The sequence below is a fragment of the Tupaia chinensis genome, unplaced genomic scaffold (assembly GCF_000334495.1).
Source record: "Tupaia chinensis unplaced genomic scaffold, TupChi_1.0 Scaffold000161_1, whole genome shotgun sequence".
Classification (NCBI taxonomy): Eukaryota; Metazoa; Chordata; class Mammalia; order Scandentia; family Tupaiidae; genus Tupaia; species Tupaia belangeri.
The window spans coordinates 2781028-2805693 of NW_006159632.1; the positions used below are offsets into that span (position 1 = coordinate 2781028).

General features: G+C 49.8%; 1 protein-coding gene and 3 long non-coding RNA genes across 7 annotated transcripts in view; 2 read left to right on the plus strand and 2 right to left on the minus strand.

Annotated features, from left to right (window-relative positions):
- Positions 1-3324: 3324 nt before the first annotated feature.
- On the minus strand, positions 3325-9694 carry LOC106734621 (uncharacterized). Its single transcript, XR_001370192.2, has 3 exons — positions 9621-9694; positions 3820-3912; positions 3325-3722 (listed from the first exon to the last, which is right to left on the minus strand). It is a non-coding gene; the product is annotated as an uncharacterized LOC106734621 (long non-coding RNA).
- Positions 3907-5565, plus strand: LOC114007367 (uncharacterized). Its single transcript, XR_003549001.1, has 2 exons — positions 3907-4677; positions 5366-5565. It is a non-coding gene; the product is annotated as an uncharacterized LOC114007367 (long non-coding RNA).
- A 436-nt stretch (positions 9695-10130) lies between the features above and the next one.
- LOC106734620 (uncharacterized) lies at positions 10131-24118 on the plus strand. Of its 4 annotated transcripts, XR_001370191.2 has the most exons (4): positions 10131-10694; positions 13686-13793; positions 18079-18860; positions 24042-24118. It is a non-coding gene; the product is annotated as an uncharacterized LOC106734620 (long non-coding RNA). The 4 variants fall into 4 exon arrangements; XR_003548997.1 differs by lacking the exon at positions 24042-24118 and having other exon boundaries at positions 10616-10694; positions 18079-19143; XR_003548998.1 differs by lacking the exons at positions 10131-10694; positions 24042-24118 and having other exon boundaries at positions 12775-13793; positions 18079-19143.
- SLC35F3 (solute carrier family 35 member F3) overlaps positions 23254-24666 on the minus strand; it is a 79387-nt gene continuing 77974 nt past the window's right edge. The window contains 1 exon segment of the mRNA XM_006145972.3: positions 23254-24567. Within this exon segment, the coding sequence (XP_006146034.2) occupies positions 24332-24567 (236 nt within the window). The 3' untranslated portion in view covers positions 23254-24331.

The following is a 24666-nucleotide window of genomic DNA, read 5'->3' on the forward strand; positions in this document are numbered from 1 at the left end:
GCCCACCTGTGCGGCCTCCCCGGCGCCCAGGCCGCGCGCACCACGCCTCCGCAAGGCCAACCCCGCCGCGAACTCGCCGGCCTCCCGTGACCCCTACGGGCTACCGTCCGCCTCCCCGGAAGGGGCGGGACTTCCGGTTCCGTGCGCTGGGGCGGCTTCCGGCGGCCGGGTGTGGCGTAGGCCTTCCTGGCCCCCTAGTGCTGCCCGCGGCGCGCTCCCTCCAGCGCCCTCCATGTGGGCCGGGCCAGGCCACCCGTCATCTCCAGGGAGGCCGCGGGGATGCCCCTGTGCGGAGGCCCTCACGTCGGACCGAGAGCCGCAGGTTTCTGAGTCAGGAAAGAAATGTGTTCCGAGTTGGAGGCATTTACGTGCCGGGTGATCCGGTACGACACATAACCCGGAAACGCCCCTACGAGGACGCGCGGTGTGCAGATACGGCGTTAGGGTCCAGGAAGGTCGGATAGGACGACGGACAGCCGGAGGCGCGGCGCAGCCCGAGGAATCACGACGCGTGCGGCCGGGGCCAGCCTTACCCGCCTGTGCGGAGACTCAACGCGCCAGGACGTCGACGGCACTAGGCACGCTCGTGCCCACGTAGCCGTAGCGCGCATGTTAGAAAAGAGGACGGTCTTGAGTCAATGATCCCTTTTCAAGAAGTTTTTAAAAGAGCCAAACAAGACCTGCTAAGTAGGACAGGGAGAGCGTCAGGAGCAGGGATGAAGGTGAACAGGCTCAGAGCTGCGTCAGGAGCAGGGATGAATGAAGGGGAACGGATGCGGAGCTACATCAGGAGCAGGGATGAAGGAGAACAGGCTCAGAGCTGCATCAGGAGCAGGGATGAATGAAGGGGAACGGATGCGGAGCTACATCAGGAGCAGGGATGAAGGAGAACACAGGAATGAATGAAGGAATGGTCACAGAGCTACATTAGGAGCAGGGATGAATGAAGGGGAATTGGAGCTACGTCAGGAGCAGGGATGAATGAAGGGGAACAGACGTAGAGCTGCATCAGAGCCGTGAGCCGAACCTTTCTTCCCGTTACTAAACCAGTTTGGAGTCCGCAGCCTGCAGCTGCCCATGCGGGGCTGTTCACCTAGGAAATCAAACCAGCTTTCATTCTGTTTTCTTTGGAGACAGTTCACCACTTCATATAGTGGACTGAAAAAACCCACAAGTTGAGTTTTTGTTTTAACTAATAGAACTGAAACATTTGATACTATTTTTTTTCTTTCTATTGCCAGAAGGCATGTGTGCTTACAAGAGCGAAAGAGAAAGCCCGTGTGCATGCACACACACACACACACAATCATGCCCTAATCTTTGCTTCTCCGTTTTTTTCCATCCTGTCAGGATTTGGAGCACATACAACAGGTGCCTGGCATGTTTTTTAAGCCAACTGGATCAGAGTTTGGATCATAGTCCACCATGTGGCATCAGGGCTTTAACCACTGCGCTACAGGGCTGGCAGCTTGAGCAATGTGAGAACCTGTATCAGTAATGGAAACTACAGATACTGTAGGTAAACATCAAACCGTTTGAGGAGATCTCAACAATTGAGTGCAAATAAAATTTAGATAGATGTACAACTCTCAAGATAAGTTACTAATTCAGGAGTAGAGAATATGAACAGGAGTTTGACACCATTAAATAATTTGTATCAATAGTAAAGCATCTTCATAATCACAGGTTCTAGGCACATGGCTCCCCCAGTAAGTTCCTCCAAACTTTGAGACAATTCCAGTCTTAGTACATAAAGCTGCTATAACTTCTGTATTTATTACAAAATCTCCAAATCCCTGAAACAATCTCTTCGGAGCTCATTTCTTCTTATTTATTTTATTTATTTATTTATTTATTTATTTTTTTTTTTGGAGAGATTTTTGCTATAGGGTGCGTGCACTTGCCAGAAAGACAAAGAGACAGAAAGCAAGAAATCAGCCCCCCCAGTGGGGATGGCCACGCCACAATCCCTTCTCCTCCATTCTTGGGATCTTGGGCACACACGCATACACGCCTGGCGTGAGTTTAAGTCACCAGGTCCAGGCCTCGAACCTTGGTCGACTACATGGGAGTCCAGCGACATAGCCATTATGCTAACTGCTCGTCCCTGGAACTCCTTTCTTGAAAAATGGTGTAAAGTGACATGAGACTCTATGGTTGTTACTTATCTCACTTAAGTGATGGTGCTATGTTATGCTGTAGAAATATTAAAGTATTTGATTCTACATGTTGTACAAGTTGTTGCTGCAAGTGTTATACAAAATAAGTTGCATGATCCATAGTATGTATCAGTGTCCAAAAATGTCTTTATCTGAAACACATCTGGCTCTGTGGATTTCAAGTAAGTATATGGACCTGTATGAGAAAGTATCTGTGACTCTGGGAGTGAGACTTTTTAGCGATGAAGGACGAGATTGATAAATTCAACTGTAGTTATATGTCACTTGACAATAAAAGTACATCCTGAGAAATGCATCCTTGGGCAATTTTTCTGTGGCTGTATGGGATAGCCTATCATGCTCTTATGGGGCTATTGTCACATATGCATTTACTGTTGACTGAAATCTCATTATGCAATACATAACTAAGTGAAAAAAAGAACTTTGGTTTAGCAAACAGTGCCATAAAATGAGTCCAAAAGACAAGTCACAATGTGGGAGAAGTTTACAAAATAGACAATAAGTAACCAAAATATATAAAGAATACTTACCAATGAATAAAAGACTAAGTTAGTGTTTCAAATGGGCAAAAGGCTTCAGTAGGCACAGTACCACACAATGACCACTATATGACAATGCCAGCACCCTCACTAGTGGCCCCAGAAACAAGAAAATCACAATGCAACACTATTAGACATCCACCAGCTCAAAGGACATTCACAAATTTGACAGTAACAAATTTAGTAAGGATGAAGGAGAGACTTCATATTCTGGTGGTATTATAGATTGATAAAATCACTTGGGGAAATAATGTGACATTGCCCAAATGAAATGGAAGATAAGCACTTGCTATGACTCGAGTTCTACAGAATCTGATGCTCTAATCTGCACTAGCTAAAACAGCCTACAAACCTAGCATACTGACGACAGTGCGATGATGCCCTGTGAAATGTGCCTGACCAGTCACCTTACTGCCTAAGGGCAACCAGTCAGCTGAAGAGTCGATGCTTTCTCTGTCTCTACTTACATGAAGTTCAACATGCGAAACTACTGCTTAGGATGCAAACTGAAGTGGTAAAGCCATATGCTTTGAAAAAGGCAAATAAATGGTTGCTACAAATGTTTTTCTCCAGGGCAAGGAGAGAAACGTGATCAGGGAGGGGCACATGGGAGACTTCTGCAAGCAGACAGTGTTCTATTCCTGGACCTGGGTGTTTGCTTTATAATTCTTTCATTTGCTTGTCTGTGTGAGAATATATCACACTTTTTAAACAAATTTGAGTAATCATTTGGCTTGAGAAAGGTCATGTTTAGTAGATTTGATTTACAGAAAGGTAAAAATAATGGTCGTACTGAATAATACATTTAGCATCCCCCTTGCTCTTTGAGGTTAAACATCAGTACCCTCCAGAACTAAGTGCCACTGGGCACCGGAGCATCTCTCTGGCCAGTGGCAGGTCCAAGGCACAGACAGGATGGCGTGACCAAGAGGTCTGATGATCCGGAATAATGTCCCGGCTGAACTCTTGACAGGTCTGTGTTTTGCCAACTGGGAAATGCTGGCTTAACCGAGACGGTGAAAATGACCAGAAGAGAAAGTTAGAGCTGCTGATTAGAAGAAAAATTAACACAGGATACCAACTGCAAAAGCCATAGTCACCTTAAAAATGTCGACGACTCTGGGAAAACAAGCGTGTGGGTGCCACGAGATGATCTCAGATGTGCTGTTTGGACACAGGGTGCAGCCTCCCGCCTGTTTGGAGGAGAGGGGGCGAGAAGCCAGCCAGTGTGAGGACGTGGGGACACCGTGTGCCGCCAGCGGGAGGCTGGTGGGTGTTCCCTAGTCTGAACCAAGCGGGTCCCCAAACTGGTGGGCGGGGCCAGACAGACCCAATATCACCCAAAATGGACGTGTTGTTTTTCTATTGCTGCCCACAGACTTTTATTTATAATCTGTGCTGTTTTACAAAGCAGCTCTCATAGACACCTACTCAGGGACACGAACGAGAAAAGTTCCTTCGACTTCAGCGTTGCCACAGAGACCCTTCTGAATCACTTTCAGGTCTTTGTACAAGCTCCTGGTCTTTGTCTTCCCACTAGCTAAGGAGCTCTGAGGCCCTGTCCTTTTCCCCTCCACATGCTTTCCTCGACAGTCACTTCCCCTAAGTTTTAGCCTCAGCCAGTGCTTTTATCAGAAAGTCTCGCAAGACCATGTTTCGGTCCCTAAAAGAAGCTTTGTACCAGTTTTCTGCTCCCAGCCCCCAGTGGACCTCTCCAGCTGTTTGTCTTTCCATCACTCCACTACGTTCAAATCTGGACACCTCACCCTTTCTCAGAGTTCTCTTCCTAAGCCGTCCCTTCCCATCAGTTCTTCCACAAGTCCTTTGCCAGCTGGAAACCCTAGAAACCTCCCCCTTTTCTGGGCTTCCTGCCTCATGCTTACACGGCCAAGCCACTTCACAGATGCCGGACGCCTGCACAGGGAAGCCACCGAGTCAGGCCTCGGGGACACAGTCAGGTAAGGTAAAATCCCAGCCCTCAGGAAGCCCAGTGTGGCGAGGGCGTAGGCCACACTGTCCTCTGGTAAACAGTGACAGGGTGTGAGAGAGGTGCGCACTGAGACAGTGGAGCCCAGGAGATGATCTGCCCAGAGCAACCCAGGAGGCCAGCATGGGCAGGACCAAAGGCAACGAGCCGGGTGCACATAGGCAGTATTCCATTCTAAAAGGGTTAAAAAGTGATAAAATGGTGTCCAAAGCACATGGACTTTGATCAGACCCTCATAAAAAATTGAAGTAATTGTTGGGACCAGCAGATAGCATAATGGTTACATCCCTGGACTCTACCTAGTCGATCATGGTTTGAGTCCTAGACCCGGCACCTTAAAACTCATGCCAGGCACATGGGTATGCATGCACAAAATCCCGAGACGAGATTGGAGAAGAAGGAGAGCGGCGTGGCCATCCCCCCGGGGGATGATTTCTCGCTTTCTGTCTCTCTGGCAAGCGCACACTCTATAGCAAAAATCTCTCTAAAAATATGAAGTAATTGTGAAGAAGTGAACATTTTAAAGTTGCCTTTACATATTTTCATGATATGGCAATGCTAAGATATTTAAACCAATTAAAATCTAAATGACAAAATAATGTCTGTGAAACATAAGAATAGAGTTGCGTTTTTATCTAATTTTATGAAATTTTATCCAGTGTGTATTAGGCCCAGCCATGGTGTCACGAGTGGTCGGGATGCCACCCTGCGATCCTGGAGCCATCTGAAGACCTGGGTTTGGATTCTGGGTGACCCGGTGAACCAGGGGCATAGGTGACTGGCTGGCTGGGAGGCCAGGGGAAGGAGTGTGGTGCGATGAGACCCTGACAAAGCACCTGTCCCCTTCTCCCTACCTTCATAAAATAAATAAATGGATATTTATAAATGAGTATATGTTTATAAAATACTTTGTAAAAAAATACGTGTTGAGTGTCCAAAGTCCATCTGGCTATCACTGTAACAGATTCGTATCACATCACACCCACCGATCTGCTCTGGGCCTGTATGCGTACACCTTCAAGAGTATTATGAATTGCCAAGTACTGCCAGATGCTCTGCTGTCTCTAAGCGCGATGGTTGTGAACAGCACGCTGGTCTCTGAGTGCCTCCAGCCCGGTGAGGCACAAGCCAGTGCTGTTCTTCCTGGGGAGAGAGGTCATCGTACAGGGTCTACGGGCCTCCTGTCTGATGTGGGCGGGCAAGTCCGTCTCTCCATTCTCTTACTGAAGCCCTCGGCCACACTGGCCCTGGCTGCACTGGCGGCCTCCCCACGGCTCTGACGGCGGCAGGGGCAGTGTGTGAAGCTGTCACCTGGGACACAGTCCGCTCAGAGGACTGGACCAGTCCAGAGAGGTGGTCTGGAGGACCTGTATCCCCAGCTGAGTGCTGGGGCCCAGGGCAGAGCCACCTGCTCTTCTCGAGCAATACCTGAAAATATCTACCACCCCTTATTTTAAAATCTCCTTTCCCCTCTGGTGGTGGACTGCTGACCTCCTGGGCTAGTGCCCACCTTCGCACTGCTGGCTTGGTGACTCTTGTCTAATTCACGCTTGTCACTGCTGACCTGAAGGTTACCCAGTGCCCTGTGTCTCCTGAGCATTCTAGTGGAGCGGGTGGCTCTGCGGACAGATCCCTTCTGCATGGGGCCTCTCCCGGTGCCTGCTCAGATAGGCTCCTGTGTCAGAACGTCCTTGGACCCCCAGGCACCCCAGTGAGACAGGAGTTAGACCTGTTTACAAGTAGGTAGGGCAGGGGCTCCGAGAACAGAGCCCCTGAGCTGTGCGGTCCCTGGCTGTTAAGTCCCCCCACCACCCCCGGTTTTTGTTTGACCCTAAACCCTCTCCTCTCCCAGTCACCTTTGCCCTTAAACATGTGAACCTTGTTCTTTAAGAAGCCATGGCCCTTGCAGTGGGACTTAATTAGACAAAGACCAAAAATTCAGATGGACTTAGTCAGGAACACGGATAATGTAAGAGGATTATCCCGAAGACCAAAACGCCCTCCACTGACAGGCAGGACCCTCCCTGGTCCTGGGGGTGACTTCTAAGATCCAGATCACGAGGTCATCAGATTAACGGAGATAGTGACCTCTCCGAATGAACAGCCTCTTTACAAAGCCGTTTCCAGCCAGCCCCCATTACATAGGGTCTCATGACTGCGAGACCGCCCTGAGGGGCAGCATAGCCTGCAGGGCCTGTGACCCCTCTCCCGAGGCGAATGCACACGTGGCAAGCCCAACGACCCCCCACCCCTTCCCACCCTGCCCCAGTTCTTCCTCAGCAGCCCATTTTTCCAGTACTCACTTCTGCTTGAGAGCTCTGCTTTTCCTCCCCCCTCCACCACCATTTTTTTTAAGAGAGAGATTTTTGCTTTAGGGTGTGTGTGCTCGCCAGAGAGACAGAAAAAGACAGAGAGACAGAAAGAGACAGAGAGATAGAAAGTGAGAAATCCCCCTTGGGGGGATGGCCACATGGCATTCCCTTCTCTTTCAGTTGTGCTCTTGGGATTTGGGGGATGCATGCACATATGCCCAGCGTGAGTTTGAAGCTGCTGGGTCTAGGATTCGATCTGCAATCAACTACGTGGGAATCCAACGACTAACTGTCATGCCATCTGCTGGTCCCTTCCTCCTCACTCTCAATAAACTCTGCTTGCTATCCTCTCTCCACGACTACATCCCTATTTCCTCGTGAGAGTTAGACAAGAGCCCGTGTCCCGCTGCAGATGCTGGGCCTGGTGGCCCCTGCACACCATGTCCCTGTGTCACCAGAGTGTCAGAAGCACCCACACCCTCCTCGGTCTTTTCAGCTCTGTGGTTGAGGGGATCCAGAGCCTCCCCTCAGCTCCGTTTGCCTTCATGGTGCACGAACAGAGCTCTTCAGCGGGACCTGGCTACCTCAGTGGGGAGTGGGCATCGCCGGGCCCCTTCTCTCAGCTGAGGCTTCCCTGCAGCTACAGGGGCTCCTGCCAATGCTCACCGGGCGCAGGTTCAGATACAGTTTTCATCTGCTCAGTTTTCTTTCTATAAGTGAAATCCCATCTCTTCATCCTCAAGGACTCCTCAACATGGCTGAGCCTCCGTTTCCAGGGCTTGGGGTAGCGAGGAGGTGGGCACTCGTGCGCCATCCCAGTCTGACCTCTTCTGCACTTGTCTGCACTGTGAGAAGCATTCTTCTCAAAGTGGGAGGAAGCAGAATGGAACGGAGACCCCGCTGCTTGGCACAGGACGCCACTGCCCCTCCACGTGGCTCCCAGCCTGCTCCCCCCACCCCCACCCCTCGGCAGCCAGAAGCAGGGCATCCTTCCCAGCCGCTCCGTGCCCTTTCCAGCCATGACAGACATGGGCTTCAAGCTTCTTGGTCCCTTCAGGTCTGAGAATGTCCCAGGTGACCATGGTGCTGTTGTTGGCAGACAGCCATGGAAACCTCCCACCGGCTGGGGTAGTCCCTCCGAGGGCACCCATGCTCCAGCCTGAGCCGTTCCTCACGTATCCAACCAGAGCCCACGTCTGGGACAGAGCTGGCCCGGGCCCTGTGCGCATTGGCTGTCAGGACCCTGGGACGGAGCTGGCCCCCGGTGCCCTGTTCGCATTGGCCATCAGGACCTCGATTCGCACCTCTGCTCACAGTCCACGCAGCCCTGGAGCTGGGTCTCACCCCACACCTCTCCCACGGTGGCTTTGTTTGGACATAGGCCCTCACACTTCCTACTAGTTATTCCTTAAAATCTTTTGAAAGTGGCATCCACATAATAAACGCAGCTCCTCCTTGGAGGAGTTTGAAGGTCAGGGAGGCCTGGTGGCACAGGTGGGGTTGCTGGCAGCCTGCTTCCCCATGGGCGGGCTCCCCCGGAGCCGAGCTTCCCTGCGTCTGTGCATCTGGCTGCTCAGAGGCGGGGAGAGCTGCAGCCGAGACCCTATCGGCCATCCTTGTCCGTCTCTCAATAAATAAATGAAACTTGAAAAACCCTTGGAAGTTACTAAGTTAACGAACCGCAGTCTCCGAGCTGTCTGGTACGCGGCAGTGTGAGACAGCTGACACTGAGGCCAACAAGCTTTGAGGTCCTGTCCCTTCCCCAGGAAGGCGGGAGCTTTTGAGTAGAGCCGCAGGAGAGAACAGGCGGCTCAGAGACAGGCACGAGGCAGGCAGCTCAGAGCGCAGCGCAGCGCCCGGTCGCATGGGCCACCGCAGAATCCCGCATCTGGGTGGCTTATCATGACCCAAACTGATTTTCCACAGTCTTGGGTCCTGGGAGCTCCGAGGCCCAGGGCACGGCAGGTCCCATGTCTGTGGAGCCCTTCCTGGTTCACCAGGGCAGCTTCTCGCTGGCTAAGTCCTCGCGTGGCACAGGGCCCTGGAGCTCTCTGGGCCTCCTTTAAGAAGGCATTGATTTCACGCGTGAAATTGCCACCGTTATCAAACCAAAGGCGCTGCCTGCTACGCCCCACGCAAGGGATTCCTTTCAACACATGCACCGAGGGGCACAGCAAGGCTACAGAAGCAGGCCAAACGGGAGGGGCGGACCTAGGGCTGCTGCGTCTGTGGCAGGCGATGGGGACAGCGGGAGACATGCTGAGCAGAACAGGTCAGGTTCGAACACAGACGGTGTCCGGGCCCTCGGGGCCTTCACAGTCCACGACAGGGAGCCACTGGAATTGACTGGGCATGAGAATACGCGGTCAACATTCCCTGTTTATTCCGGCTCCTCGCTCCAGTCTGCTGGGATCCTGTTGATTTTCGATCTGCAGTTCATGCCATGAGCTATTCCTCCAGCCCAGCCCCACAGCACAGTGGGTAAGCATCCACAGCTGTGCTTCTCTAACTCAGCTACACAAATGCACAAAAGTCCTAGCCCTCGTCCTGTCCCCAGAAGCGACCTCCCTCCAGACCAACCTTGGACCTCGGCTTTGCTTACCCGGCCAGGTGACCCCTGTGCAGCCCCAGGGCAGGGGCCACTGACCACGCTGGTGCAGCCCCACGTGTGACTTCCGGCCGCCGTCCCATCTGACACTCCCACGCGCCAGGGGATGAGGTCCCCACGACAGTGATGGTGCGGGCCGAGCTGCAGTGCCCTCCCTGCCCCGGGCACCGCCGCACCGTTCTGCTCCTGAAGGTTGCTGAGACCAGAGAAAGCACAGATTTTAGCAAACAGACCACTCAGAAACCTGCAGGCACTGAACACTTCAGTCTCTCTCTGGTAAACACGAAGAGTTGGCGGCTTTACAAGATAAGAGGACTTGGTTCTTGCTTGCGTTTACTGAGATTAAATGAAAAGTTTTGATGTAGCACAGGACAGTCATGACTCAGCACGGCTTAGCCAAGTGGACCTGAGTCTTCCGGACATGTCACAATGATCCGAGTGCCAGCAAAGCCCTGGCCGCTTAGGCGGAACTACAGGTTTCCATGGAAACCCGGGGCCCATAGCCAAGAACTGCTAGGAGCTGAACGGCACGGAGGAGCTGCGTGCGGGGAGCACGGAAGCTCTCTGTTAACGGCGGAGGCTTTCTTGGTCAAATTTACCTCCTTGTGCTCAAGTCTGTTAATGGCGGGACTGGTTCTCATCGGCCAGGCAGCTTGGGCTAGCGGGGACCGGGAAGCTCACAGTGTCTCCTCTCCGCCATGTGCCACGGACCAGCAATCTCCAGTGTAGTCTTACCTTCATTTCAGAGAAGGGAGTTTTCCCTAACTCGTTAATACTTCCTCATCAAGCTTGACGAGAGAAGTTACCAAGCGTTTCTTGTTTCTGAGCAAAGGAGTTAGTAATGACCCCTGTCCAGGCTCACCTGCTGAGCCTTCTCCCAAGGCCCTGAGGCTGAGGCAGTGCTGGGCCTGGGTCTGTGTCACAGCACTCGGGGACAGTGCTCTGCTGCTGTGCGGGTTCAGGGAGCACCTTCCACTGAGCAGAGCTGGCGCTGCCCTGGCGACCGGGCTTCCGAGCGCAGGGCACTGGCCACAGAGCTCCTTGCACACTCGCTACAGCTCACAGCAGGTAAGCACAGGGGCACGAATGCCTGGCCAGAAAGCTCTGCGCCTAGTTATAGAAGATCCGGGACTTGAACCCCCAAAGTCCAGAATAGGAAATGGAAGACACTCTCTGTGTAACACAGGAGAGGCCTGTTGACTTGGCAGCGATTCTGTCTCTCCTGTGTGACTATCCTTTGCATCTAAAGTAGCTGTGGTCTAAGTGACAGGTCTCAGGGTAGGCTTCCAGGTGGTGGTGACTTGGCAAAGGGGAGTGAGTGTCACTTTGTGAAGATGGTGGGAAGGGCTCCGGCAATCTTGTTCCAGCACCTCTCACAATCCAGCAGCTTGAGAAGTAGGCAGGCCCCCCATTTATAAGTCAATTTTATTTTTATCATAGTAGTCTCCATCCAAAATCTTTGTTTTTTTTTTTTTTTTTTAAATTAAGGGAATCTTTCAGGAAGTAGTCTCCTCTCTCACTCCTGAATCTCAACTCTTCTATTTTCTTTATCTCCACATTTTAAAATAGCATTTTAAAAGAATTATTAATTTGCTTTTATTTATTATTCTTCTTTACTTTGACCATAGGGGGACAGAGAGAGAGAGAGAGAGAAAGTCACCGTGTTCAGGACTTGAACCATGGTTGGCCATGTGGGAGTCTAGTGCCTTAACCACTATGCCACCTGCCAGTCCTTAAATAACATATTTCTTTTTCATTTTTTTTGGAGAGGTTTTAGCTATAGGGTACGTGTGCTCTCCAAAAAGACAGAGAGAGACAGAGACACAGAAAGTGAGAAATCACCCCCCAGGGGGGATGGCCACGCCACAATCCCTTCTCCTCCGTTCTCCTCTCGGGATCTTGGGCACACACGCACACACGCCTGGTGTGAGTTTAAGCCACCGGGTCCAGGACACGAACCATGGTCGACTACATGAGAGTCCAGTGACGTAGCCATTACACAATCTGCTGGTCCAAATGGCATATTTCTTAACTTATCAAGTTTATGGAATATATACTGATTCGTGACCACATTAAGGATAATATAAATAAACACGTATTGAGTATTACTTTGTGTCAACTATTTGAGGACTGAAACTGACACCTTCCTGTGCTCCAGTTCCCCGGAGGCCCGGGAGGCACGGTACCCGTTCCTAGGCAGCGAGCCTTGCTGAGGCCGGCCGCCGGGTCCCAGTGGTCGTGACTGCTCCGCACCTGGCCCCGACCCCGCCTGGTGTTAGCAGACAGCAAAGCCCTGGCCGCTCTGGGAAGTGAGACTCGGGCATCCTTACTACTGAGACAAACACTTCTTCTTTTAACCAGTGCCTATCCTAAGCATTTCTAAACCCACCTGTAACCGACACGCCCCTGTCCTAGACGTTCTTCTGCCTTTCTGGGCCGGGCCAGTCTGTCGATCCACAGTTCTGCCTGCGCCTCCTGCTCTCGGGGCTACACAACAGTCGTGGGATCCAAGCCACCGGGCACCTTCTCGGGGCTCTGGAAACTGCTTACAGGCCACAGTCACTCACGAATGTGGCTATGGATAAGCCTTTCAAAACATTTTTTACAGCGTTTGGTTATTTCCATCGACATATTTTTATCAGTACATTATAAATATTGACTTGTATTTTTACAGAAACTCTTTAAAGTAAGTAGTATCACTTGCATTTTATGAATGAGAAAACCGAGGTACAACAACTTCAGGAGCTTACCTAAGATCACGCTGCCAGGTAGAGATTTGTGAGATCGGGAGAGGAGGCCTGGCTGCACGTGAAGCCGCCACCTCGGTCCTGAACAGGACTGCGTTTGCAGCAGTTGTATTTCCATTCGATAACAAGCGTTAGATGAATGTATTTCCGTGCGGTGTTCTAAGGCAACCAGAGAGCATTCCTGGCTTGGGCCTCCTCTGACATTGAATGCTTTCCAGCCTCACCAGCTGCCTGAGCCCCATCACTGCAGGGGTCTCCCCTTCCCGTTCCTATTTTGCCACCTTAAAACTGGGATGTATTTGTTGGCGTTGATTAGGAGATCTTTGTCCATCTCTCCCACCCTCTGAGGCAAGGCCCATCTCCCCAGGACACCAGCCTCGCCCAGACAGAGCCTCATCCACAGCAGAGCAGCTCAGCTGAGCCTGAGTCAGCCCAAGTGCAGTCGCCTGCAGAGTGGGAGCAAGCCCTCGCTCGTTCTCGGAACCCACCCACTGAAGGCCAGGAGGGTTTCAGCACAGCACGTTCGTGCATTAGCTGATGCTATGGTCTGAGCGCTTGTGTCCCCAGAATTCACAGGTTAATGTCCTCACCCCTGAGTGATGGCATTAGGAGGGGGTGCTTGTGGATGGAGATGAGGCCTTGAGGGTGGATGGGTTTGGCACTTGCATAAGAGGCCCCAGGGCCCTTTCTTACTGTCTTTCCACCACATGAAGGCATGCCGAGAAGACAGGAGAGAGAGCTCTCCCCGAGCTGGCACCCTGATGTCAGACTGCGCCTCTGGGATGGTGAGAAATAGGGCATCGGAGCAGCCTGAACCAAGACACTGCCCGAGGACAGAGGGTCACCGCCCTGTACCCCATTCCTGCAGGGGCACACGAGCTAGCTCATCATTTACGGAGTTCTGGTCAAGGAAATGAATGGGCTATGAAATGAAACTAGCTCCGTGAATGGGTCTTTCCGGATGTGATACTGACTTTGAATCGCAAATTGAGCTTGCCAGAAATACTGGCTGCATCTCAAAAGAATGCCTCCATCGAGCTTTCCCAGTGGCAGAGGCAGCAAGGAAATGGATGCAAAGCTGTCCCCGCAGCTCTGACGATGTTTCTAGTCCTGCTCTCGAGGGCTGACTCTCAGGTCTAGACTGGAAGGCGACCAGTGGAAGCACACTGCCGCCGTTTCGTAGGGTTATAAAGCCGGAACTGTACGGATGCCTGAATTGGTCAGTATCGACAGAGCGTCGAAAAGGGCACATTCCAGCAGAGCGTCATAGGACGCGAGGAAATCACCTTAGCTTTTCTTATTCTGTGTGCAGAAAAATTCCCGGCTTGTCCACAAGACGGCAGACCGGTCAGACGGCGTGTCCTCCACAGGCTCCTTAATGCACATGGGCTTTAGAATGGATTTCTTCATCCTAACTGAGGTAAGGAATGACCTGGCAACAGCCTTAAAGAGGCCTAGGAGCCCCCATGATTAGTCGTTTGGAAATATGCAGTGTTTCCTGCAAACATTAATTATTCATTCTAATGTTAATAAAAGCACCAATATCAGATACATTTCTAGTTCCCATAAAGTTAAAAGAATGTCTATTTTTAGTTTGACTTTCCTGCTTGTTGGCTTTTCATCAGAAATTCACCCTGAGCTCTCTCCGCCAGAGCTCTGCCGGGACCAAAGGCCCTCCTCATTGATTTTTTTTGCTGTTTGTGTTGCTCCTGGCCTGACCGATCTGGCCACATCCCCTCTGAAGGCTGCCGGCTCCCCACTCCATCAGCTGCTTAGACAGCCCGTGGCGCCCACGGCAGGCCCAGGCGGAGCTCAGGGTCAGCTCGCTTCCACCGCTCTGACGATTCTGATCACCTCGCCTGTTCTTTGATCAGAAATCCATATTTTTATGCGAACTCTCCAAGTGTCGTAATGTTAGTTCAAATGCCTTTAACATGAAGTCAACATAGACTCAACGTCATCCCTGTATGTAAGTTACATGTCACAGACTTTCCGCTCTCGGCTTACCCTTTCTTGCCTCTTTAGTTCTGTTTTCTTTCTGGTCTTAGTTCTCCATGATATGAACTTGAACAACGCCTGCTCAGTGGCACCTCGTCTTTACACCTCGCCGGTCTCTGCCCACTAGCCCACTGTGTCGTCCATTCTAGCTCACACCTTCTCCTGCACTCCTTGCTTCACGGCTGTCGTCACAGTCTATTTTGTTTAATCCTGTTTCCACCAGTTGCCTGTCTTTTTTTTTTTTTTTTCCTCTTGTTTTTATTTGTGGCAGAATAGCTACAAATAAATCTGCCATTTTAACCATTTTGAACGGCATGGTTTAGTGGCATTAATTACACTTACATTGTTAAATAACTATTGCCACCATATGTTTCCAAATTTCCATTCTGAAGAGAAATTCTGAACCCTGGAAGCATCAAGTCTTTATTCTGCCTTCCTGAAGATCCTGGTAACCTCCATTTCCTTCTGTCTCTACAGCAGAAAATCCACAGAGAACCTCCAATTCTAGTTACTTCCAGCAAGTGGGATCAGATGGGGTTTGCCCTTCCGCGTTACTTCACTTAGCATAACGGCTTGAGGGTGTTGGCCTGTGTATCACATTTCTGGTTTTGACTGATGGCATTCCGTTGTACGCATACATCAGCTTTTGTTTACCCTTCCTCTGCACAGATGTGGGAGCTGTCTCCAGCTTCTGCTTATTGCAGAGAACACTGTAATGGAGACTAACAAGTACTAACTGGACAAGTATCTCTTCAAATCCTTGTTTTCAATTCTTTTGGGGTATATATCTAGGAGTGAACTATATATTAGGGAAGTAGAATTCTGTGTTTCACTTACTGAGAAAGTTCAGAGCTTTTCCAGAGTGGCCATGCCATTTTTCATTCATAACGTATGAGTGTTTCGATTCCTCCACATCCTCACCAACATCTGCTATTTTCGATTTAAGAAAGTTTGAGGCCAATAGGTGGCATGGTGGTTAAGGCATTGAACTCCCACATGGCCAACTGTGGTTCAGTTCCAGAACTGGCAGCGCGAATATCACACCAGAAGTGTGTCCAAAATCTCAGAAAGAGAGCGGAGGGGACGAGATTGTGGTCTGGCTGACCATGGGCACAGTTTCTCAGTTTTCCTCTCACTGTCTCTCTCTGGCTGGTGCACATGTCCACTGGCAAAAATCTAAGAATAAAAAGTTTATTATTACAGTGATCCTAAGTAGGTTTTAAGGGTATTTTACTGTGATTTTCATCTTCCTGGTGACTAAAGATGTTGAGTCTTTTTTCCTGTGCAGTTTGGCCATTTTTGTATTTTTATTAGAGATAGTTTATTCAAGTCCTTTGCTCATTTCCTTTATATATGTGTACATATACACACACACATATATATGTATATTTGTCATTATTTATTTATTTACGTGACCAGAGAGAGACAGAGAAAGGGAAAGTGAGAAAGCAAGCTGTCAGGCCTGGGACATGAACCACAGTTGGCCATGTGAGACTCCAGCATTCTAAACACCACCTCACCTGCTGGCCCCCTTCGCTCATCTGCATGTTGTTGAGTTTTAGTACTTTGTATGTGCTGGATATTATTAAAGTCTTATTAGATATGTAATTTGGAAATACTTTCTTCCATTATGTAGGCTGCATTTTTACTTTCCTGATAATTTTCTTTTTGTTAAAGAATTATTTAATTTTATTTATCATTCATTTATTTTCATTTGATCAGAGACAGACAGAAAGAGACAGAGAGATAGAAAGCGAGAAATCACCCCCCAGGGGGGATGGCCACCAGGTCCAGGACTCAAACTGTGTTTGGCCATGTAGGAGTGTCCAGAGCCTTAACCACCACATCACCTGCTAGCCCACGATAATGTCCTTTGATGAAGTCTGTTTATCAGTTTTTTCTTTTGTTGCTCATGTTCTGAGTGTCCTAAGATTCCATTGTGAAATTTAAAGTCATAAAAATTTGCTCCATTAGTTCTTTTGAGTTTTAAAGTTTTTGCGCTTATAATTAGGTTTTTGATACATTTTTAGTTAATTTTTGTATGTGGTAAAAGGTAGGGTTTAAACCTTATTCTTTCCTTTCCAATATAGATTGCTTTAATTTATTTGTCTCCTTATCGAATTGCATTGGTACAACTCCCAACACAATGTTAAAGAGCAGCGATTAAGCAAGTATATCTGTCTTGTGATCAGAGGGAGAGCGTTCAGTCTTTATCATTGAGTATTGTGCCGGCCATGGGTTTCCATAAACGCTCTTCACTATGTTGAATAAGTTCACTTCTATTCCTAGTTTTCTAGTGTTTTTATCGGAACACAGATTGGATTTCTCAGATGCTTTTCCTGCATAATTTGAGATGATTGTGCAGGCTCCCCTCCTCCTTTGTTATATTACTGTGGTGTGTTGTGTTGATTGTTTTCCTCATGTTGAGCCACCCTTGCATTCCTGGGATAAATCTCATCCGGTCATCTTGTATAACCTCTTTCATATGCCGATGTATTTGGCTTGTGAGATTTTCACATTACTATTCATAAGGGGCCCTGTATTTTCTTTCCTTGTGGTGACTATCTGGGTTTGGTATCAGGGTGGCATTGGCCTTATGGAATGAGTTAGGAAGTATTCTTTCCTAATCTTTTTTTTGGAAGACCATGAGAAGAGCTGGTATTATAATTTATTTATTTGCTTTTCTGACGGGTCACCAGTAGAACCATCTGGTCCTAGGTGATTCTTCTTTGTTGGAAGGATTACTATTGGGTTGTTGGGAAAGTCATGACACATTTTTGCATAGAAAAACATAGAAAAATACATTGTGCTTTTCCAACAACCTTCTATAACTGAGTGATGGCTTTACTTACAAATCTGTTGAGCTTTCTATTTCTTCTTAAGTCAATTTAGGTAATTTGTGTGTTTCTAGAATTTAACCATTTCATCTCAGTTATTTAACGCATTATTTTGAGAGGTTTCCTTGGATGATACAAGCTAAAAAAAAAAAGACAACAAACAAATAAAACAATCAAACAAAAATAAAAGCAGCTTAGAGGAAAATGCTTCTTGCAGTTGTATAGATTGGATTTGTACCGTGCCCCCCTTCAACATCTGGCCACACTTGCACAGAGCTCAGGGAACACCTGTAGGTTAGAGTTTAGGGCCTTGCTCAGAAGTCCCACAGGGAAAGCTTAAGCCCTTTTCTGAGCGTGTTCTTTCTCCCGGGCATCCACATGGCTTTCTGAATTCTCCAAGACACGTGGCTTCTTTTGAAAATTCTAATTTTCATAATAACTCACCCTTGCTTTTGCTTCAGGCAGGTCAATGTTTCCACGGTAATCTTTTGTCCCTTGGATCTGAGTGTGCAACATTCGTCACTCTTCTAGCCTGAGTTCTGAGTTAGGCAAACCAGAGACGAGTGCCTTCCATCAGTCCCGAGGAGCTCCCAGACTAGACTGAACAGATAGGCACAGTACTGTGGGTAAAGCCCACTCTGTTCTCTCTGGTCCTTCTCTGGCTACATGGGCCACTGCTTTGAGACCAAAACGACTGCTGTTCTGGAAGGCCAGGGGGAAGGAGATGTGAAAATGTCATGAAACTTTCCTACCACTGCGAAATGCCTTTTCCTTGGTTCAGTGCTCACGGTGGTTATAAACTTGACTGTTTTACAGAGTTCTGACAAAGTTCGTACTGATAGTTCCTGTTATGTTTCTATGTTTCTACAGGAACGAGAACTTGGAGCAGCCAACCTCACCCTTTTGCTGATGTCAGCCTAGCCCAGGCTTTTTGAAGTCTGTCCTTCTGTGATCTCTTTGTTCTCAGCATCTCGCACCGTGCCTGGTACAGAGAAAGGCTAGAACGTGTTGACTGACGCGTCAACCTTGCTGAGCATCTAGGTTATTGCAGTGCATGGGTGCGTGTTCACGGCCCTGTCCAGTGTGTCGCCTGGGAGCCTCAAGGCTCTGCAAGGACCTAGACCCAGGAAGAACCTCACGAATGGGGCAGGCAGAAACCTGGGATGGGGGCAAGCAACCAAGAGCCACAAACACCAGAAGTCTGAAGTCTGAGTGTAGATAAGTTGTGCTGACTCCTATTTGTGATGATTCGTTTTCGAATGCTTCATGACGTGTGAATGTGGTACATCCACGAATCCTAACCTGTACAGACACCTAGGATGACTTCGCCAGCCCTGTAAGGAGGGGGACACTGCAACGTTTGTGCCTTGTAAGGTGCACAGTCTTCAGGCCCTAGAGTCTGAGGGGTCAGCAAACTATGTTCCATGGGCCAACTCTGGCTTTCTAGGAACACAGTGTAACTGGAACACGCAGTCTCCACTTGAGAACAGTGTTGAGCGTCATTTGCACTATAAAGACAAAGTCAAATCCTTGCAGGATTCGAGGCCGTGTGGTTGTCAAGGTCTGAAATATTTTGTCTGGTGCCTTCCATCGGGAAGAACGAAACAGCTGTTGCTATCTCTTCTATTTCATGATACTTGAAGGATAGTTTGGTAAGGGATCCTTTCTTTACCTCGTTATTTTCTTCCTTTTCACTTTAGAAGATTCTCACTGTTCTTTTGTGTTATGATTAAGATGTTTAATGCCACCCCAATTTTTTCTTTAGTTTTGTAAGTGGATTTCTATTTGCTGGGAAATTATTCTTCTTCTATGGAAAACCAATGGTTTTAACAGAACGTGTTTGGGGATTGATGAGTATCAGCCAATTTTCTCATCTACACAGACTCAGGTCATCCTTTTTCCCCATAAGATTATTAAATTAACAATTTATGTATACTTTTAGAGATTTATTTATTTATTATTATTATTAAATTTGACCAGAGAAAGATACAGAGACAGAGAGAAAGGGAAAGTGAGAAAGCAAGCTGCCAGGTCCAGGCCAGGACTCAAACCATAGTCAGCTACATGGGAGGACAGTGCCCTTAACCACCATGCCACCTGCTGGGCCCCTGAATTAGCAATTTGAGTATAATGTTCTAATATTTTGTTTTCTTTTTAGAATTTAAAGATTTGTATGATTGAGACGTTGGGTTTTTTTTTTTTTTTGCTAATCTTATATAGCGATAACTTTTCCTGATCTTTTTGTTCCTTTTTATGCATTAGTTTTGTTTGAATTCTCTTGATTTTTCTCATGCTTCTATTCAAATATTCACTCAAAATAAGGTCTTAATTTTTAAATTCTTTTTAAAAAATTATTCGATTTAACTTTAGTTATCCACTTATTTATCTAGTTTGACCATAGAGTGGTAGTATGAGAGAGAGCATGAGAAAGCAAGCTGCCAGGTCTGGGACTCGAACCTGGTCAGCCATATGGGAGCCCAGTGCCCTTTGCCACCATGCCACCTGTTGGTCTCATAAGGGCTTAATTTTTTGAGATAATTTTGTTTTCTTCAATTTATTTCCTGAGTTTGGTTCATTCTATTTCACATTTAAAAATCTTTTTCTGTTTCTCTTCTGAGTTTTAAATTTCTGATTCAAAGGGTTTTTTCGTAGCTTTAAAGGCTTGTTGTGCAGTGATATTCAGTTCACGTGGTAGGTCAGAACTGGGGGGGAGAGGTTAGTGACTCAAGGCAAGAGTGGTTAGAGCTCCTAGTCGTAAGCTGGTCACTGGAATTTCCCCACGTGCACCACCGCATCCAACACGGAATGCATTCAGCTTTCAAGGCTTTTCCGTAACAGTGGGCACAGTGAACCCACAAGTCAGAGTTTGCAGGGACTTTCTGGTGGAACTCTGATGTTTTCATTAGGGACATAACTCGGAGAGAGCTAGAGGAAATCTAGAAACGTGCTGGCCACTCCCCGCACCGGAAGGGTGGGCTGCCGAGTGGTCAAGACAGCCCTCCACTCTAGATTCAGTTGTCCCTGGATTTATAGCGAAAACTTGACCATCACACCGGTCCCTTCCCAACGGTCACCACAGACAACTGGCATGACGAGGACCGCCATAGAAACTGTGGGAACTGTGCACGTTTACTGAAGCCCAGAGGGTATTTATTTAGCCTACGCTGAACAGGAAGAGCTCTGTTCTTACATTTGCTCTCCGAATGGGACTGCGTGTGCCAAGGGCGACAGAGGAGGACACAAGAGGCATGGTCTGTCCTCTCAAGGACATCAGTGTCTAGAGAGGGCAACCGTCTTAGAGCAGGGCAGGACAGGCAGAGAAAGCGCAGTGGAGGGTCACAAGTGGGCGCATCAGTCCCTGTGGAGAAAGCGAGGAAGGCTTCACTGGGAAGGTCGTGAAGTTGACATTTAAGGATGTGCAGGCTTCGGTCATGCAGAATTCACCGCAGCACCCAAGCAAGAGAAGGCAGCACATATCTGAGAAGTCGTCCGAGTGATTGAAGGGCAGATGAGGGTCTTGGACAGGCAGATGGGTTTGGAAGGGTCAATTACCACCAATCTGTAGGGGCCCCGAGTACAGGCCAGAAAGGGAAGTTTATTTAGTAAAGTGCAGGGGGACCAGCCGTAATTTGCACACCACGACATCTACCCGAGGTGCACAGTTCACTGAGTTTAGCACCTCACAGGATGGAGCCACTCCCGCCACATTCTAATTTCAGGACAAACTGTTTTCAGAATCGGAGACACAGAACTCCGTATGAAAGCTTGGCTCGGTCTCCGCCACAGCTTCCCCTGCCTCGTTCCCGTCATCCTCTGAGGCCCTGGAGGGCAGGAGCCCCGGGTGTGCATGCGGGCATGTGTCCCTGGGCACAGTTCTGCCCTGCGGGCACGTTCTGGAGAGGCTGACAGCGCTCTGCATCGGAAGGCACAGACAGGGGGCCCCAGGGGACTATGGTCTCCACGCCCTGTCTGGGCTTCACTTTCACTCCTTAAAGGAGCCCACATGAAACATTCTTTAATCCAGACTGGTCTGGAGACAGCAGCTGATAGATTTGATTGATTCGCCTGATACAGGAGGAATGGAGCCTGCGTCCCAGGCTCCACATCCCATCTGAGGATTTTCAGCTCCTGGGTCTCTTCCAGGTTTGTTGAAATGCATGCCAGCCCATGGTTGGAATTCTCATGTGTGTATGCATGTTTGTGCATGCATGTATATGCACACATGTGGGTGTTATATATAACATAAACTTCATCACCTCGACCATGTCAAACACATGGCCCAGCGGCGTTAGCTCACTCACTCACTCACGTGTCAAGGACACGGCCCAGCAGCGTTAGCACACTCACTCACTCACGTGTCAAGGACACGGCCCAGCAGCGTTAGCACACTCACTCACTCACGTGTCAAGGACACGGCCCAGCAGTCTTAGCACTCACTCACTCACGACTGTGCTACCGTCACCACTGTCCGACTCGACTTTTCACCTTCCCAAGTCAAACTCCTTCTCCATGAAACACAGCCTCTTCACTCCCACTCCCCATACCCTGTTCCACTTTTCCTTCTGTGAGTCCGACCGTCAGACCTCACTTCCGAAGACTCACGTGGCATTGGGCCCTCGGGTCTGGTTTATTTTACTTCACGTGATGTCCTCAGGGTTCATCACTGTAAGAACACGTGCCACAATTATCTTCTTTCCCGGACCAGCAGATGGCGCAGTGGTTATGTTGCTGGGTTCACACATGGCTGACTGCGGTTTGAGTCCTGGACCTGGTGGCTTACAACTCATGCCAGGTGTGTGTGCCCCAGATCCTGAGAGGAGAACGGAGAAGGGGTTGTGGCATGGCCATCCCCCAGAGGGTGATTTCTCCCTTTCCCTCTAACTGGCTCTGCCTTTCTCTCTCCAATGAGCACACACGCTCTAAATCTCTAAAAATAAATAGGAGTAGTTTTATCTTATTCATGACAGAGTGTGTTTGCGCATGACAGAGAAGCACCCTCGCCAGGTCGGGGCGCACTGCTGCGGCCCTTGCCCAGCCCTCCAGCCGGTCGGGATCTTGGCACGTGTTTCAGGTCTACCAGCCAGAGAGCCAAACCCTGGGCACCCCTGTGGCTCCTAGCACTGCGCTCAGCTTGCTGCTGACTGCCCGTGAGGCCAGGCCAAAATTTCCTTCCTTCTTCCTAAGGCTGACGAGCATTCCGGTGTACTCATACATACGTTCTGGCTGTCTGTCTGTCCACCAGCCAGCACATACCGTTTCCACCTTCGGCTGTTGTGAACGTCGGTGTGGACGGAACTGTGCAGGGAACGCCTCTCTTCCAGCCCCAGCTTTGATTGTGAGCCCACGGGAGCGAAAGAGCATTCCCGATGTCTCGCTTCACGGCTTACAGAGGCAGTCTGGCTTCCTGGTTGAGAGCCCCGCGGTGTGCTGAAGGTGACAGGCCCAGGTACCCCTCCCAGCACATGCAGGGACAAGCCAGGTAGCGGAGATCTCTGTTCTGGTCACGGTGCTCCAGGCTAAGGGCCTGCATGGCAAGCAGAGCTGGAGGGCGGCCGCTCTGGGTGTGGGGGCGCTCGAGCCTCTCTGCCTACACCGGTCTCAGCACTGGCGTCTGCAGCTCTGGAATGAGACACACTGTGCTCTCCTGGCCACAGATGCTGGAAGGCGGACTTAAGTAATGTTGCCGAAGTGGGTGAATCGAATTTTCTAGAAGGCAGGTTCGATTAGGACACGCCCACAGGCAGGGAGATGCTGGAAGACCAGCGGGATTTGGGAACTGGGGCTGCCACTTTGGGGACTAGAATAGGCCCTGAGGAGCTGCCTGAGAAAAGAGAAAAGGAAGGCCCCGCCTTGGGCAGAGGGTAGGTAAAAGGGGAGGATGGTGGAGGGGAAGGGAACCCGGGATGGCTCCGCCCCTCACCTTTCCCCTTCCCGAGGCGAAGGTACTGGAAGGCAAACCCAGGCAAGGAAGAGCAGGACCGGGTATGGCCGCACCAGACCCAGTGCCGCAGAGGGGTGACAAAGTGGCCCAGACTGCACTGGACGCTGCTTTTTCAAATATTTTATTAATCTGTTTGGCCAAACAGGTAATGGAAACCAAGAATAGTAATTTGCTAAAAAGTTCAGGCCGTGAATGCCCCTTTCCCCGGAAACAAAAGACTCCATGGTCACAGAATGCCCCTTGGGCTATGACAACGTTTCATATGGGACAATGTAAACTTCAAAAATAGTAAACTCTAACCCCACCCTGGCCCTCCTTAGGGGTCTATCACAGATAGAATTTTCTGGCAGACCTAAGTTGTGTAAGTAAACAGCCGGGTGCTTAAAAGTTTCGTAAAAAGGTATACAGATTCCGTAAGTGATGTCTCAGTCCTGGCGGCGAGGGTCGTGGCCACGGCCACCGCCCGGGCTCGATGTCGCAGACCGGGCGCAGCTCCTCAGCTGGACACGCGTACGCTAGAGTTTAATTTGTTTCTGAAGGTTTCTACATTTAAATGATAAGACAGCGCCAGCGGCCTCTAATGTCACCTTGCTTCACAGAGGTGAGACAAGGACTGTGGAAGGCACTGTGACCCCCCCACCGTCTTTCGGAGGGGTCAGCGGGCGGGCTTGTCCGCCCGTCCTGTTTCCTGGCCCAGGCTGTCCTTGGGTGGTCTCTGGTGTCCACTGCCCCTTCTGCTTCACCTGGTCCACCCATCCATCCACCCAAACCGCTGAGAGCTATCATCTGGTTCAGTGAAGTTCCTCCAAAGCAGAACAGCTCTGGTGCAAAACAAAGTGGGACCTACCACGGCTGAAATAATCACAGTGTGCAATGTCGCTCTCTGTCGTAGCATTCGAAACGGCCTTGGCTTGTCAAGGCTCCCGTCAGCCAGACCCAGCCAGGGCCTAGCCTGCTACACTCACCGGAAAGCGCCGCGAGGCTCGCCCTTGCGATCGGCCCGTGGAAGGTCTGACGTGGAAGAGTGCAAGCACATTGGACATGCCAGGAAATACCTAGAGCTTACCGCGGAGAACCGGAACTGTACAGTATGTACACCTCACCCGGCCAGGCTCCTCCCTCGGGCCAGGAACGGACCTCCCCATCAGTCCCACGAGGGCTCCCCAGGGCCCGGAGGAGGCTTCAGCGAGCGAAGGAAGGGCGGGCCCTGTGGGGCCTGCTCTGGGGCCCCAGGCCAGAGTCAGCGCCGCCCTCTGCGGCCTCCTCCTTCTTCCGCACTTTGAGGCGGGTGAGCAGCTGGATCAGCCAGACGTCCCACTCCTCCGGCAGGAGCAGCAGCAGGAAGCCCAGGCCGATGATGATGATGGCAATGACCCGGACCCCATTGAAGACTATCTCACTGGTGTAGTGATCCACCACTGTAGGAGACAGAGCACCAGGTTACTTAGTTGCAGGGCCAGCGAGGGCACGAGGCAGAGGGGCAGGACACAGGGCAGAGGGGTTGAACTTGGGGCAGA